At 40.1% G+C, this 16,197-nt stretch overlaps 1 protein-coding gene across 2 annotated transcripts in view; it reads right to left on the bottom strand.

Moving 5' to 3' along the window:
* The window catches only part of LOC113405037 (E3 ubiquitin-protein ligase RNF38), an 88,891-nt gene that overhangs the window by 10,923 nt on the left and 61,771 nt on the right, over window positions 1–16,197 (bottom strand). For both annotated transcript variants that reach the window (XM_026646496.1, XM_026646497.2), the window contains exons 5-10: window positions 13,761–13,931; window positions 10,047–10,208; window positions 6,482–6,588; window positions 4,382–4,466; window positions 2,260–2,381; window positions 963–1,062 (exon numbers count right to left, since the gene is read on the bottom strand). In XM_026646496.1, the coding sequence (XP_026502281.1) occupies window positions 963–1,062; window positions 2,260–2,381; window positions 4,382–4,466; window positions 6,482–6,588; window positions 10,047–10,208; window positions 13,761–13,931 (747 nt within the window). The remainder of the gene's footprint in view (window positions 1–962; window positions 1,063–2,259; window positions 2,382–4,381; window positions 4,467–6,481; window positions 6,589–10,046; window positions 10,209–13,760; window positions 13,932–16,197) is intronic.

Here is a 16,197-nt window from a genome sequence, read left to right as displayed (position 1 = left end):
GTGTTTGAGACCCCTGATCTATAAGAATGCCATGTTTTTAAGAAAATGCATCTTAAAACAGATACAATGTTAAGACAGTGGCTGTACTATTCTCTAATGATTATTTCATATTTCTCTCTCTCATTGGGTTGCTGTAACCAGAGATCTATTATGGAAAAGATTAAAATAGAGAATAAATGAATCAGAATAGAACAAAGTACTAAAAATGTGAGACAAGATGGGAAACAATACCTTGCTGGCAGTAGGTCTGGATAATGCAGCTTGCAGAGATCTGTCTCTGTATATCATCTTCTACCTAACTAATTGTACCCTGCACTTTTCACCTTCTGTATGGTGTTGTCCTAACCTCTGATCTTATGGTGTTGTCCTGATTTTAGATTCTTCATATTTTTAAAAATAACTTGTTTTGAAAGATATATATCTTATTTCATGTGTAAAGCCTTAATTTTGTGAGAAATTTGACCAGTTATATATTTTTCTCCCCGCCCCCAGACTTTACATTTATATAAAGAGCTAGAAAGATTTTTGATAGTTTCACTTTCCGTTAATATCAATTCCTGCTTAAGCAAGAGACATAAGCAGTATTCAGACCACTCACAAATCTCATACTCTACTTTGAACTTTCCTACTTTATCATAAAATTATATTAATACAGGCATGGTTATGTCTAACTGAAAATGAACTAAATTTGTTGGTCAAGATAATTCTCTTCATGTCAGTTTTTTAATGACACTAGTTTTGATACAGATTTCACATAATCTCCCTTCATCAACTACAAGAAAATAATGCTATTGGAAAAGGAGGCAGCACTTTCAGTCTGTTGGCTTTTGTAGCCTAAATATCAGAAAGGAAAAATAAGAGATGAAACAAGAGATGAAATGCAACTGAAAATAAATACAACTACAAACTAGGCCATTATAAATTCTCACTGAAACAGATTTTTTTTTTTTTTTTTTTTTTACCTTAAGCCATTTATCGACACACTTGGCATGGAACTCGTGGTTACAAGGTAAGACTCTAAGTAGCTGCCTTGACTCAAAATCACACATGCATACTACGCACCTAAAAAAAAAGATTGCAGAGTTTGAAGTTATTTGCTATTCAACAACAACAAATTGGCATTCTATAGACAACTTATAGGTTGTGCTTGCAATGGGGTTTTTAGTAGGAGTAGCTACATGGAGCGGCATGAGTACAAACCTCTCGTGTAGAGCGGCTGTGCCAGTGTAAACAGAGCTGCTCCAATGCCACTTACCTTGGCTTCAAACCTCAGCATAGGGAAGGGCTAATGCTCCTACCACACAGGATCTTCACCACCCCAATCAATAGCACAAGCAAGATTTTGTTACAGTAATTCATAAGAATATTAAAGTTTGCAATGAGCTGCTGAAGATTAGTCAGTGCAAACCCCGTTAAGTACTTTTCATTCAGTTTTAATATTAGGATAATTTTTTTTATAGGAACATATATAAAAAGGCTAATTATGAGTTGCCACTTTTTTTTCCCCTCTCAAAAAGGTGTGAACCTTGGATCAGATTACTTTTTAGAAATTCCCCCTTTACTTTATATTTCTGTTCAGTCACATGTTTTCTTCAAACAGATTCATCATGGTTGAAACATCGTCAACTTAAAGCAAAAAACAATCACATTTCCACCTGAAAATCTATTCCCTACTTCTCGTTACAAGTAATACCTAAGACTGTTGTAACTAGAAGTCTGAAAAAAAGGCCTTTTTTTTTTCTTCCAGTTTGTTTACTTTATATATCTGACAGCACTTTGTGTATGGTCACTTTCACTGCCTCCCATGTATAATCATTTTCTCCTTTTGTTTGTGTGGTCTTCCAAATAGAACAGATAAACAGATTAATAGGAAAATGTGTAAACCACAAAAACTGGCCAGGGCTTTCAGAGGTAGGGACAGTGCCTGAAACCACTTTTGATATAGGGTAAATTTCAAGTTGACGATGTCCCTTTAATGTAGCAAACTGAATAAATAACTGGACAACTTTTAAAAACTGTTCCAAGTTTACCTACTCATCATTTTAAACCTTAAAACATCCCAAATTTCAAATAGGAATGTATGAGCTTTCAAAGTCAGGGTAATTATTATCTGGGCTGGAAAATTTAAAAAGGCACATACCGTTTGATGTGCATTTTGAGCACTTGTGTTACAATACTGGCAAATATGGACTCCAACCTAGAAGGATCAAAATTACCTATAATGCATTTTAAACTGAGAGGCAAAAGCAATGCACTTACAAAGTCTGTTCTGACTGGTGGTTGTTTGGATTGAACCTGTAAGATGGAAGCTGTTCAATGTCTGCCTTTGTCAGTCCTCGTGGTTTGGCTTCTCCCAATCGTTCTGCCAAATTCAACAGCGCCTGCAGAAAGTGGAGTTTGTGCTTTTTAAAAACTCATTGTTCAAAGGAGCTCCAGCTCCCCTACAACTGCAATTTTTTTTTTTTTTTGACATAAAATGTTATCACTATCCCACCATATAGTTCTAGCAAGAGGGATTGAGAATCTTTATCTCCCCTTCCCTCACAATTACAGGCTCTTGGAAAACATTCCTTTCAGAGTTTGATCCCAGGTAAGTACTTTTTGAACTGTATAAGAAAGCTCTGTTCAGGTTATCTAAATCTTCATGACTCAGTTCTTAATCCATCCTGCAGCTGCAGTCACAGCATGATAAATACTTTGTTTTTAGACAGAAAAAAGCTGAAATAATAGTATGAATAATCAGAGGAAACAGTTGCCCAACCTGATTGCATATTGCTGCCTGGTTGACCTGTAGTTTAAAGGGACAACACCTCTGGCTCCCACTTCTTGCCTAGCTGAGTTCAGGTATGGAGAGATTACGTGCTGAGAGCTTCCAAGGAATGACGAAATCACACTGAACTGGGCAGACTCTTTCAGTAGTAGAATATTTTTATTCATGTACAGGCTTCGCTATGGAGCACGATATCAAAACACTTCACTTCTCCCATGTAAATGATTTATCCTCAATACCCTTGTGAGTTGAGGAAGCAGCCAACAGCTTCAGAAACAGGGTAACTGAGGCACAGAGAAATTAGGTGAGTTGCTCAAATTCACCAAGGGAGCATGTGGCAGAAGTGAAAGCTGAATCTGGATCTCCTGAGCCCAGCCTACTGTCTTAACTGGCATGGCAACCGCTTCAGTGGAGCTTGCACATCTCACACTGGAAATATCACACCATTGCAAGGACGCAGAACCAAGGTGATGGATCAAGGGAAAGGAGAGGCAGAGGAAGGGAAAACAACTTTTAACTGCCCTCTCATTTCTCCCTCTCAGCACAGCTGCCCTTTTTCCATGGGGGGCGGGGGGGAAAACAGCAAACAAAACCCCCCACTAGAGCTGCAGTCTGACTGTTTCAATAAGTAGCTGTCTGGCCACTATCTGTTACTAATAAGTCAGCGAGGTTCCTGGGGAACAGAAAAAGGGAGAAGTGGGTTTCTAAGCTCAGGGAACTGGGGGAGAGGGGAGGGAAGAGAAAAGAAAAGCTTAAGACATATCACTGTCCATCTGCTAGCTAGGAGGAACTATATAACCCAAGTGCCGGGACTGAGATAGAAGAATGGTTTTAAAAAGAATGAAGCTGTACTCTAATAGCAACAAGCTACTTCAAGTTGTACATTAGGTTGTTACCAATGCACATCCTGAACCAATAAGCCATCTAAGAGCACACCCTAAGATGGTTTACTGCTTTTTCTTCACATCAATATTTGTATTAGAGAATGCATCAACTGAAATGGTATTTGCATATTTATATACCCTTCCAGTTCACAACTTTTATACCTTATTTCCATATTTCAAAGGTTAGGATTTTTAACCTGTAACTTCCTTGGTATGTGTTTTTTCCAATACTTGTTACTTATGACAGTACCCTTAACATTAAGGCAACAAAGTGCATGACGGAAGTTTGTAAGCATTATGTTTCACATTCAGCTGAATTCATCTTATAATAGCAGCATTAGCGTGTAAAGCTAACATCAATTAGCAAGTCATGTAAAATGCACTACATGACATTATTTGCACAAGACTTACTTCTGTAAAATATTTAAAAATCAATTAAAATGCAAGAAAAAAGTGAAATCTAGAATGAAAAACGGAGCAATTAATGATTAGTAGTCTGGGAGGGTTCTGAAAATTAATATGAACAAAATAAAAGTGTAACATCTTAGTTTTTAACATCCAGTACAACAGGCATAAAATAGTGTTTCTAGATTCTATTTTCAGACATACAGACATTACATTTATTTAGAAGGCCAAAAAAGGATTGAGGGAAAGATGGTAGTCAGTATAAATTCATCATTTAAGTTAACTACTGTTTCCCAAACATATTTGCACTTCATAAACCAACCTCATAGTTTTCCACCTCTCCATCTTCCACATCCAACTCGAAGCTGAAAGCTGGTCCAACTGCAGGTGGCACTGGAAGCATTGATCTGCAGGAAGAACAATCAGGGATAGGATTTATTATTCATAAAATTAAACCGTTGGCCAAAACAATACGCTTTTGCTTTTTTGCAGCAAAGTTATGCCCAATGTTCTCCACCTGCAATTTTGTTCACTTATTACAATGAATATGCTTTAGAAATTAAATGGAAATATTAAATTAATGCATTAAAGTAAAGGATTAAAATTCAGAATCCAGGCTATTCAACAGTTAAAGTTCTCACAGGAAAGTCCAAGACATGGCACATGAGAGAGACAGTAGAGTATTTTCAATTGCTATTTATAAGGTTATGTCTCAGATACCTACGAGTCAGTGTTCCCATAGAAACTAGCATCATTGCATTGATAACTAAAATTCAGAACAGAACTTCTGGCTTCAATCTGTTCGGCTTTTAAAATAGAACAAAAAAATGACCAAAGACAAGTTACCCCAAACTTGAGGTGGCTCTGCAATGCAAAAAACCTAAGTTCTCCAACAGACAAATACATGTAATTAAGTGCGCAAGATGGTCCAATTGCACATTTTGAGAGTAGATCCCACTGCACATTCACCTATACATGTGTATATTACAGGAACTTAGCCCAGGAGAAAACAGAGGGGTTTCTGCATCTGGGAAATGAGATCAAGCGTGGGGTGCTAATTTTTCAGTTCTTAATTTTTTCTTTTTTAATTAAAAACAAGCAATATATATGCTGAAAATTAAGAAAATTCATGATAATAGTTTAAAACGTACAGCAGAGAGTAGGGAAAGTCACAAGTTAAGATTTCTAGGGCACTGTAAATTTGGTCTCATTGGGCTCACACTACAGCAGCAATCTCTCGACTTTGCTAAGTCACCAGTGATGGGGAAGTCAGGAGGGCAGGGCATCTGGGGAAGTTCTGACAAGAACGTGTGATCTAAAGCTTTGCAAGTTCATTGGATCATTTATTCAAATGTAATTTAGCAGAGTCTGCAACTGCAGAGTGCACACAGTGAAAGAAACTGGAGGTTTGGGAATCCAACAAAATACTTGAAACTCGATGAGCTCTTTTTCAGTGCTGTCTTTCAGATACAGGGAGGAATACAAATATTCATCTTCTCTTTCCAAGCATTTTATGTTCAGCTCAAAAATAGATGCAGCATCCACAGAATGAACAAAGCACGTGGAATCTTTTCATCCACCCGATTCCAGCAGAAAGGGGCCCTACCCAGTTTTTTAGGCCCATCATAATCCCTGAATTTTGTTTCTTCCCCACCCTCTTAAAGAAATGGCTGATTGGAAGCAGGACAGAAATTCAGCATCTACAACAGATTAGCAGTTCAGTCAATAAGAAAAGTAACAGCACATAGTGTTCCATTATTTTTCAATAAAACAGTTTCAAACTAAGTAAAGCAACTTATCCCTGAATAAAGACTGTTGGATTTGAATTGAGTATAAACACTTCAGTTTTTATCCCATTGTAAGGACATTTCAGAACGTAACCTGTACCCGCATAACAAAAAATAAGTACAAAAGCCTAGCATGCAAGTGTATTTTATATACTGTTACAGGTGGACCAACTCTCAGTAGCCTTCCACAGGATCAGGAAGAGGCCCATGAGTGACTCTGGGAATATGTCCCTGCCCAATTTCACATTTCTACCATTTGCTTGTTGAAGCGCTAGCGTTGTTCACAAGAGGATGCAAACACTTAAAAAAAAAATATATAATAGCAAGTGTTTGACTCTGTTCATCCTTGAAAGTGGCTCAACTGTTTCTGCTTGTGGGCAAAGCCCAAATGTGGGAAATTTGGATATGAAAGGTAAACATGTAAGAAAGTTAAAGGCAACTGAAAGAAGCCCCTTCCCATGGGAATGCTGAGGCAAACTAATGACAGGTGTTGCTATGTGCTATGCCTGAAAGGGAACAGGCTCTACAGAGTTGGGCTGAGGACAGGATAAGGCCTATGCTAAATGGATCATTTAAAAATGAAAGTACATTAAAAACGTTATTTAACAAGCTACAAAAAGCTGCACAAAACTTACAGCACATATGGTAACAGGCTGGGATGATAAGGGGGTGGTGGTATTGGCTGCTGGGATCGGTATCTACTGCGCCCTGTGAGTCTTCGAGGCATAAAGGGTGGATAAGGCTGTGAGGAGGAAGAAAAGCTTCAGTATTTTCTTGCACAGTTTACTAGTATATTTAAATTAACTGAAATTTGGACTATTAGAACTGATTTTTAAAATGCATTAACAAATAAAATTAAAATGTTTATTTAAACACAATTTTATTAAGACAAGGATTCCTAATTATGCAGCTTCCAGCATTTGGTGTGAAATGGCTGAGATATACAACGTACACAGGAAACCCATGAAAATACAGTAGTCTTTAAAATCCTTCTAAGGCCTGGTCTAAAAACCGGGTTAGTACTAGTGTAACTATTTTGATTTGTCTCTAAGGTGCCACAAGAACTCCTCGCTGTTTTTGCTGATACAGACTCACACGGCTACCCCTCTGAAACTTGGTTAGAGTTGTGATCTTCTGACCTACTGATATGGTTACCCTGGCACAAACCTTAGTGTGTACACAGCTATACTAGTATAGAGGTTCCTTACAGTTAGGCCCAATCAAATTCACAGTCCATTTTGATTAATTTCACAGTCATAGCATTTTAAAAATAGTCAACTTCAGTGTTTCAGTGTTGTAACCATGGGCGTTCCTACCCAAAAGGAGGTGGGGAGGTCGTGGGATTCCCAACCCTGCTGCTGTCAGGGGCACTGCCTTCATAGCTGGGCAGCCTGCTGGGTGCCAGCTCTAAAGCAGTGCTACCGCCAGCAGCAGCGCAGAAGTGAGGGGCAGGTTACCAGTTGGGGGCTGACAGCTGGAGCTGCAGCCTCTCCAGAGGGTGGGTGGGTGTGGGTGTGTGTGTTGACAGCTCGACCCACAGCCTCCTGCCCGGGTCAGGGGCTATCCCAGCCAGCAGCTGCAGAGTTTCATGCAGGCAGTTTCCCAGAGGTGGGTCTGACCCAGCTCTTGAAGCAGCCCCTGCAGGGGAAGAGGAAGTCCTGTCCCGCCCCAGCCTGGCCAGGACTAGCAGCTGGATCCCTGCCCTTCCCCTACAATAGCCAGATTTCACGGGGGAGATCAGATTTCACAGTCGGTGACAACGTGTTTTTCACAGCCGTGAATTTAGTAGGCCCCTACTTACACTATAGTTTATTCCCAAATGGGAATGGGAGTAAACTAGTCCTCGGTATCCTTGTGCTAACATTTCTTACTCTGCCTATGAAAATGGGGCAAACATGGTAAAATTTTGCCACTTATTTTGAAGTGACATTTAAAAGAGTATTGAATAATTTATTTATTGACGGGAAAGATCACTGAAGGATTTTGGTGGCACCTTGTCAGTCATTCTTCATGTTTGTGCCATCCATGAAAATGAACTACAAATAGTAGAAGGCCCCTAAAAATACCTGATCCTCCTTTTTGTTTTTTAATTGAGAAATTATTTCAAACAAATTATATAAATATATATGCATACATAAAACCCAGAATTTAGGACAATAAATTGACACACTGACACATAGCACTCTCATTCTTTCCCACAAACACTTCACCTTAAAAAAACTTAACTTCTACTCCAAAACAATAAGCTTTAATTTTATTCCCTAGTACCAAGTACAAGTACCAACACTATCAAAATGGGTTGTGTGTGTGTCTTCATTTACTCTCATTTCTAAGTCAAGCATACAAGAAAATCAGAAATGGAGCCATTCACCATTGACTAATTACTTTTTAATACTTCATTTTCTTTTCTATTTCACATAAGTAGCATCAAACTAACTTTTCAATAAATCAGTATGAAAAATACAGGATAAATTTTAATGTTTAGGAGTCATTGATCATTTTTCATAAAGCTTCGAAGATTACTCTTCCCTGTCCCAAATAGTACAAATCAACAAATCTAAAATCTCATGGAGAACTGATACTTCTATAATTTGCTAAACTGAAAACACTCACCCTGCTCCCATCCCTTCTCAACTTTTAAAAGCTGAACTTTGTACTTGAGAAAACCCTATTTTCCACCCAACACACACAAACTAGTAGGATGGGCAACAGGGTGGAGCAAATTAAATCAAGGCACTACAGGTAAAAAAGATACTGAAAATGAAGGCCCTGATGCTGCAAACTTACAAAAATATGTAACTTTAATGAATAGTCCTTTGATTTCAATAAAACTACTTATGTGCTTAAAAATAAATATGTGCAGATGTGGTTGCGGGATCAGGGGGTTAAAATTGTGTTTTTATTCAATGTTATTTCAAAACAAAACTGCTCAATGCTAACAGTGAAAAATTATTTAAACTTTCAATACATTAACAAAGTGATTTTGGCCTTTGTGTATAAAAAGTTCACACTTTCAAAATTAGTAAAATTAGGCTACTAAGCCCATTTTAGGCACCCAAGAGCAGGGTTTTCAAAAGCATCTACGTGACTTAAGAACACAACTCCAATTGACTTCAGACTACAAACCCTGACAGAGGAGTATAACTTGGCCAAAGCATTTCAGCTCTCTTAACTGCTGGATGTTAGACGTATTGGAAGATGGGAGTGGTTGTGCATGTAGCATGGACTATTTGCTTATCAATTTCGTGTCTGACTTGGTCTCAGAATAAAGATATTAGCGAGGCCATGGACATGCCTTTTTCAGTATAGGTAAGCATTTTAAGCGTGAAACTTCTTAGCAGAAAAAAAAAAAAAACCTTTAAAGAATTTCAGATTTTACCTAACAACCAGAAAACAAAAGAAACAAGCATAAAATGACTAGCAGCAGCAATTCAAGAGGATAAAATGGGAAGTAATGAACTAGCAACAGGATTTAACTTGAAAAATGTTGTGTGTGTGCACCCTGCTGTAGAACAGGTCCATACCCAATGGAACCAATCAGGGCATGTCTTCACTGCAGCTGGGCGTGCGCTACCCAGCTCAGGCAGATAGACACAGGCTAGTTCTACTTGAGCTAACATGCTAAAAATAGCAGTGTAACCACGGCAGCACACGCAACAGCTCAGGTTAACCCTCAGAGTACAAATCCATCTGCAGCACCTGGGTACGTATTCGGGCAGCGAGTCTGAGCCGTTGCCCAGACTACTCCAACTGCACTGCTATTTAAGCATGTTGGCATGTGTCTGTCTAGCCGAGCTGGGAAGCCCACTCCCAACTGCAGTGCAGACATACCTTAAGTGTCATAGAAATTCATTACAAAACAAGTGCAGCATTTCAACACTATGGTTGTATAGTTTCTGTTGTAGAAGTAGCAGATTGTGCTGGAACAGAAAACCTTTTTTAAGCAACTGGCATGACAGGCTCTCTACAGGGAATGTTTATCAGAAACCATTAAATGAGGTCACTAACAAATTACCTTTGACTTGTTTAGACATGGAGATTAAACAAATTTCATTATGCAGTGACAGCCTCTAGTAAAATTCTACTCAGTAATGTTTTTTTAATAAAACTGTTGTGATGTACAATAGTAACCCATGCCAGGGTATTGATGAATTGAGAAGATAGCATGAGGAAGAGGGAAGTGCTGAAAGCAATACTTACTACTCCAAAGGACACCTCCTGGTGTAAAGGGTCGTGCGTTAAGAACTGGAGAGGGGCTGAGGGAGTCAATGTTGGTGGATGGGCTGAGGGAGGGTAGGTAAAACCTCCTACCGGAAGGTGTTCTCCAAGAAGTTCTACTTCGTTCTCTATCCTTTGAAGTGGCTAGGAAGAAATAGCGTTTGCTGTATTTAGGATAGTTAATTTTTCCCCACAGATGAGAAACTTACAGCTTTGTGTTCCCTGGTTGCTGTCATCTTTTTACAGAAGAAATGTAACTGATTGGATCCATGGCTTCTGTCATCAACACTAGTGGAAAAACAACCATTTCTCTATCCCCCAAGGGGTTAAATAAGGATCTAGTACCGAGGTTCCCAAACTTTTCTTATGACGTACCCCCTTTCAGACCTACCAAACGCCCATGTGCCCCTACCCTTCTCATCACTGATACTTTGTGAGTTGTTCGTAATGCTACCTGTCTTTAGCCATCTGTCCTTATCTTACTGTTACGTACAGATATAGTGCAACGTATACAACTGAAAAAAAACTAAGTTCTGAGCTCAGTTAGATGGACAGTTGCTGAGCAAATGTACGGTGACTGGAGATGAGGACTATGTATGTCAGCGTCTCTGTATCTGTGTTCTCGTAGGTACATCTTGAAGTAAATTAACTACCATATTTTATATAACAAATTCCAAGTTTTAAGCTTTGTCTGAATAGCCTATTATGAAAATGCAAAAAATAAAATTAATAAAACCCACCATTACACAATGTCTCCCATGTATCGCCTCCTCCGAGATGTCTCACGTACCCACAGTTTGGGAACCCCTGATCTAGTATATAGCAACATTTCCCGGCTAGTCACACTCAGAGGCCAGGACATTTGCAAACTGGAAATTAAACATGGAAGTTACTGTAATTCCCTAAGAATATGAGCAGCAGCCTGCTCTCCTCATGCACTACAATGAAGCTAGCTGTGAAACATCAAATGAAAGACTTTTAGCAAGAGGCTCAGAGTTCTTTTGTCCTTCTGGCCACAGTCTATAGCAATGGTTCTCAACTGCGGCACAATCAGCACACAGCTGCGGCCCATGTGACATCCTCAGGGCCATACAAGTAGTATATATATTGTGTGGATGCGGCATACAACACAAAGAGCTGCATATGCAGCCCACAATGGTAAATAGGTGGGAACCCCTGGTCTATAGTAAAAATAACCCCTTGAAATCAGCAACCAGAGATGATCACGAGGGTACACAGAAATACACAAACATGTCAGTCAATGCAAGTTCTTCAATAAAATATTCCACGGCAGTAAGAGGTCTTAGAGTGGATAGATGTTCACGATGCGAGCTTGGGACTCACGAGACCCATGGTCAATTCTTTGCTCCAACAGAGACCCTATAGGACCTGGGGGAAGTCACTTTGTCTCCATGTGCTTTGGCTCCCTATCTATAAAATGGGAATGACTGCACTTCCCCCTACCTCATAGGGAGCCTGTGACAATAAATACACTGAAGAGTGGGAGGCGCTATGGGGGCCAGATAAAATCTGTTTATTTTAGATACTTAAGTAAAATCACTACTGGAATCCAGGAGTACTTTAATACTGATCCTCTGAATCAGTAGGCTACATATTGGTGGGCAGTATCTAGTACAAAGAAGTGCCTAATCCACAGATTATCTCGAAAATGGTTCCAGTTCTCTACTATTTCCTTATAGAATCCATTACCTACATATTTCCAGGTGCCTTCAGCTTCCACTAGGTGCCTGAGCAAGTTAAAAATGTTTCCTATGGGAACGCTCATTGTTTGCACATGAAGTAAGAACTGTTATCCTCCCTCCACGCCTCCTCCACCAAAGCCTGCTCCCTCTGCCACTAAAACGCAGGGTATGGATACACTGTACTGAGCTTCTGCCTTCTCTTGGTTGCTTTCATAGCCATGTCAATCATGTATCGCTTTTACACAAGACATTTTAAAAACACTCTACCTAGTGACAGAGAGATAACCTGTTAAATAAGAGGCTTCCGCTCCCCTCTTGCACTTGGGCACCACAATCCTTCCTTGGGGTGCCCAGGTTATTACACCCAATGACTGTACATAAGTTCTATCACAACAGTCAGTAATCCTCACAATGGTGAGCTTTGTTTGTGACACTTTCATTAGAAAGATGCTAATATTAGCTCTGCAATGATACTTTGCTGCATTTAACCTCAGAAGCCAGTCAATCATTTGCCTATAAAAGGGCAATAAATCTGCTCAGGTGGATCTCTCTCTGGCACCAACAGCAAAGTAAAGGACCATAAGTGAAACAGTAGAGAGTAGGAGGCAACCCTCACTTTACTCATCCCCCCACAAACACTCTGGTACTAAATTCAACATTTTCAGTTCTGTTTTAAATTATTTCTGGGCAGAGAAGCAGCATCATAAGTTCCAGCCCAAAAGACAATTTTAGGAGGAATTCATAAATAGCGTATAACAGCGGTTGAGACTAGATATGCTAATCTAAAGCATTGCTATATTATATATTACTTTATTATTAAGAAAGGTCAGCCCAAGGATCAGATCAATCTTGGTTTCAAAATTTTTAAAATTCTTAACCCCTTACTGTCTCACTAACAGCCCCTTTACTTCCTGGTTGCAAGTAGATAGCGCCACCCACTTCACGAAACACAGCAGAGGAAACCACTGGGTGGAAACAAAAGGAATGGGAAATTCTGTCCCCTGTTCTGCTGAACAAAACTTTAAACTGTAGGCATTTCTATGGCACTCATCATTGTAACCCTGTGGGCCTGGCATAGGAGGGATCAACCCCCACCATACTGGAGTCACCTGATCTTAGTGTAACACGACACCTGACTCAGAGGTTCAGCCATAAGGGGCATGCATAGGCCTGAGCATTTAATCATATTGAAACTGCCCCTTTGTATGTATGTATGAATCAGATATTGGCATCTTCTAAAGTGCCAGCCAAACATACATTTAGGAGGATACAGATGCCTGCCCACAGTCTCCAAAGAGATAATAAATGGGGATTATGAAGTCTCACTTTTTGTTAGGTGAAATATGTAAAATAAAGTCACCTAAGCTCCACTTCTGTATGGACCCCTATCACGGAGCTGTTACCCCCTCCATTAAGCTTTCCCTGAGTGGAAGGGCTCCATAACCTTCTCCAAAAAATATCTAGGTTCTCTGGAATGCATTTTCAAGGACACAAGGCACTATGCTTTTCTCCTTTGTTCCGTCAAAATTCACAATTTAAAAAATATCTGTGAGGTAACTGGACGGGGGCAAGGAGAGGAGAAAGGACAATTTACTCCTCACATTCTCCTATTTCTTTCTAGGAAGCAACCTGTGATTTTGTTCCACCAAGACCACTAGACTTTCCCTTCTGCTCCCAGGAGAGAAAAAACAACTGCAGAAGCAGTAGGAAATATATGAAAAAGGTGAACATTACTTTAGGCTCTACTGACAGGAGCAGAGGAGGAACAAGAGAGTATGTGGCCTGGGAAATACTAATAAGACAAAGGTGACTGTAATTTCTTGTATCAGATTCTTATGGGCCATGGACTTTTGCTTGGGAAGCTCTGCCATTGCATCCAAAACCTGTAAGAGTTACTGAGTGTCAGGTGCACCCACTTTCCCCTACCATAAAGCCAGCTGAATGATGACAGCAAATATTCTAGGAAAGTTAGTTAGTAAAATATGATACTTACCGAGCGTGACTGTTGTGTTTGGAAGGGAACGAACTGGCCTGGCGGTGGCAGGTGAGGAGGATGGTGCGGAGAGAGGTGAGGAGGATGCAAAAGAAATGGATCACTAGAAATAAGGGGTGGGAATGCTGCGTATGGTACTGGTAAGTGTTGGACTGAGCATGCCTGAAGCATCTGTAAAAGAAAAGAAGAGACCACATTTACAATTTTACAATTCTGCTTCTAACCTGAATAGTTCTTTAATTTATAATAGTTTCGTTGTTCACTAGAAGTGGCATTCAAAGGAAATGTACCACTTGCCTCAGAATGCATTGATTTTTTTATATAACCCTAATGTGGTAAAAGAGATGCTTCCACTCAAGAACTGAGATTTATTTCAGAGCTTTGATATCACAGGCAAAACCTGAAAGGTGCTGAGTACCCTTCACTTCAGATGAAGATAAGGGGAGTTGAAGGTGCTCCGCATCTCGCAGGATCAGGCAGGACTTCTGACTGAAATACAAGAAGGGGTAGTGGTTACTTACCCCAGTAGCTTCTATTCTCCATACGTATTGCCTCCTCAGAACCACATGCCTAACTACATGGTTACACAACCATTTTAAGCAATAACTTGGACAGACAAGATGGGTGAGGTAATTTCTTTTATTAGACCAACTTCTGTTGGTGAAAGAGACAAACTTTCGAACTTACAGAGAGCTTCTCCTTAGGTCACCCGAAGAAGAGCTCTGTGTAGGCTCGAAAGCTTGTTTTTCTCACCACAGAAGTTGGTCCCATAGAAAGTATTACTACACTCAAATATCCTGGGATCAACACAGCTATAACAATTGAGCAGCAACTTGTCTCAAGTTCTAGGTATAAATATTCCAACCCCAAGCATTGCTCAGTTCTTCTCTACCTCCAGAATCCTTAACTTCTGAAGCATAGGAGAGGAAAGTGTCACTGTGGCTCTGTGGAGGGAACACACCCTATGCTCTGTAGAAGGTTGCCCCTCTTCTCTCCTTTGAAATTGCCTGCCCAGGACACGCTACAAGACACTAGGTAGTATGCCCTCTGGAGAAGGGAAGCAGGTTGAGGAAAGGAAAACATTTCATGGAAATTTCAATTTTTTTTTAAACAATGGAAATTTCAAAATTTGAAAAAGTTTAACCAGCTCTACAGTTCATCTTAAAATGGAAAAAAAAAATAGTCCAAAGTTTTCCTTTTCCCCTGAATTTTTCAGAGAGTTCTAAGGAGGCGGGCTAAGGAGCACTGCTAACTGAACGACAATCAAAGCCCTGCCCCCTCCCAAAACAAGCATCTGCTCTGGACACAGGATTGAGAGAATCTCCGTTTGTGAAGGCGTGGAACGAATTTCAGAGAGGAATCCCATAAGGTTTCTGTTAAGGGCATATTGTGGATACTTGCCACTGAAGCAGCCAAACTCCCTAGTGAATGAGCCCTGGGAAATCAGGTACAAGATGTAGACCAACTTTTAACAAGAGCACATGCACAGTTTTATGCACTTGAGACAGTCCTTCAGTTGAGATGGCCTAATCTTTAGCTTTCCAGAGGCCATGGACTGCTAGGCTTCCTAAGGAGGGACAGAAATTTTGATATCCACAGGAAGGGACTTCACTTCCCTCAGTATGGTTATGGGGCATTGGAAAAATACAGGCCTTGAGACAGACATGAAGATTCTATAGGACAGGACTACCATCAGAATCCAGCTCCAAGACTCTCCTGGCTGAGCAGACAGTCCTAAAACAAGGGGAAAAGGGGTAGAAAGAGCAAGATCCTATGGACTCAGAAAGACTCTTGGTAATTTTAATGGAAACCAAATTCAAGTCACAGGGATCAGCAGGCTTCCAGATGGGAAGCGTTACGATTGTAAGATCCTTTAACTTGTTACACCAGGGACTGGAAAAAGCCACCCCTTTCTTAGAAACATTGTATGCAGAAATAGCCATAACTGTTGCCAAGACATCAAATAAGAGGAAGTCTCTTCAACACCAATTGCACTTAGAAGCATAACACTTCCTAGTGAAAGGGGTCTGGACTCTTCACACTCCAACAGAAGAAAGTAACCTTGACCTAGAATCCCGTCATGTTGTCAAGTGAAGCAGTTTGGGCGCTGGGTACAAAATCCAATCTTTCTACTGGAAGAAGGGTTGTCCCAGAGAAAGATGATTGGTGGTTAGGGACTGGGGCACTAGTCTGGAACTTCGGAAACATACAGGAAGCAGACTTCCTGCATGACCTTGGGCATGGCATTTAGCTTCTCTGTGCCTCAGTTCCCCCATCTGTACAATGGGGATGATCGTACTACTCTACTTCACAGAGGTATTGTGAAGATAAATACATTCAAGATTTGAGGTGCTGTGCTGTTATGTTAATAGGGGCCATAGTCAGAAAAAGAAAATTGCAATAAAATCAAAACTAGAAAGTTTTTAAAACTACCAAA

This window comes from Terrapene carolina, unplaced genomic scaffold (genome assembly GCF_002925995.2).
Source record: "Terrapene carolina triunguis isolate 2854851 unplaced genomic scaffold, T_m_triunguis-2.0 Scaffold35098, whole genome shotgun sequence".
Taxonomy (NCBI): Eukaryota; Metazoa; Chordata; order Testudines; family Emydidae; genus Terrapene; species Terrapene triunguis.
The sequence above is the reverse complement of the archived record's forward strand: the minus strand, read 5'-3'. Positions and strand labels throughout refer to the sequence as shown.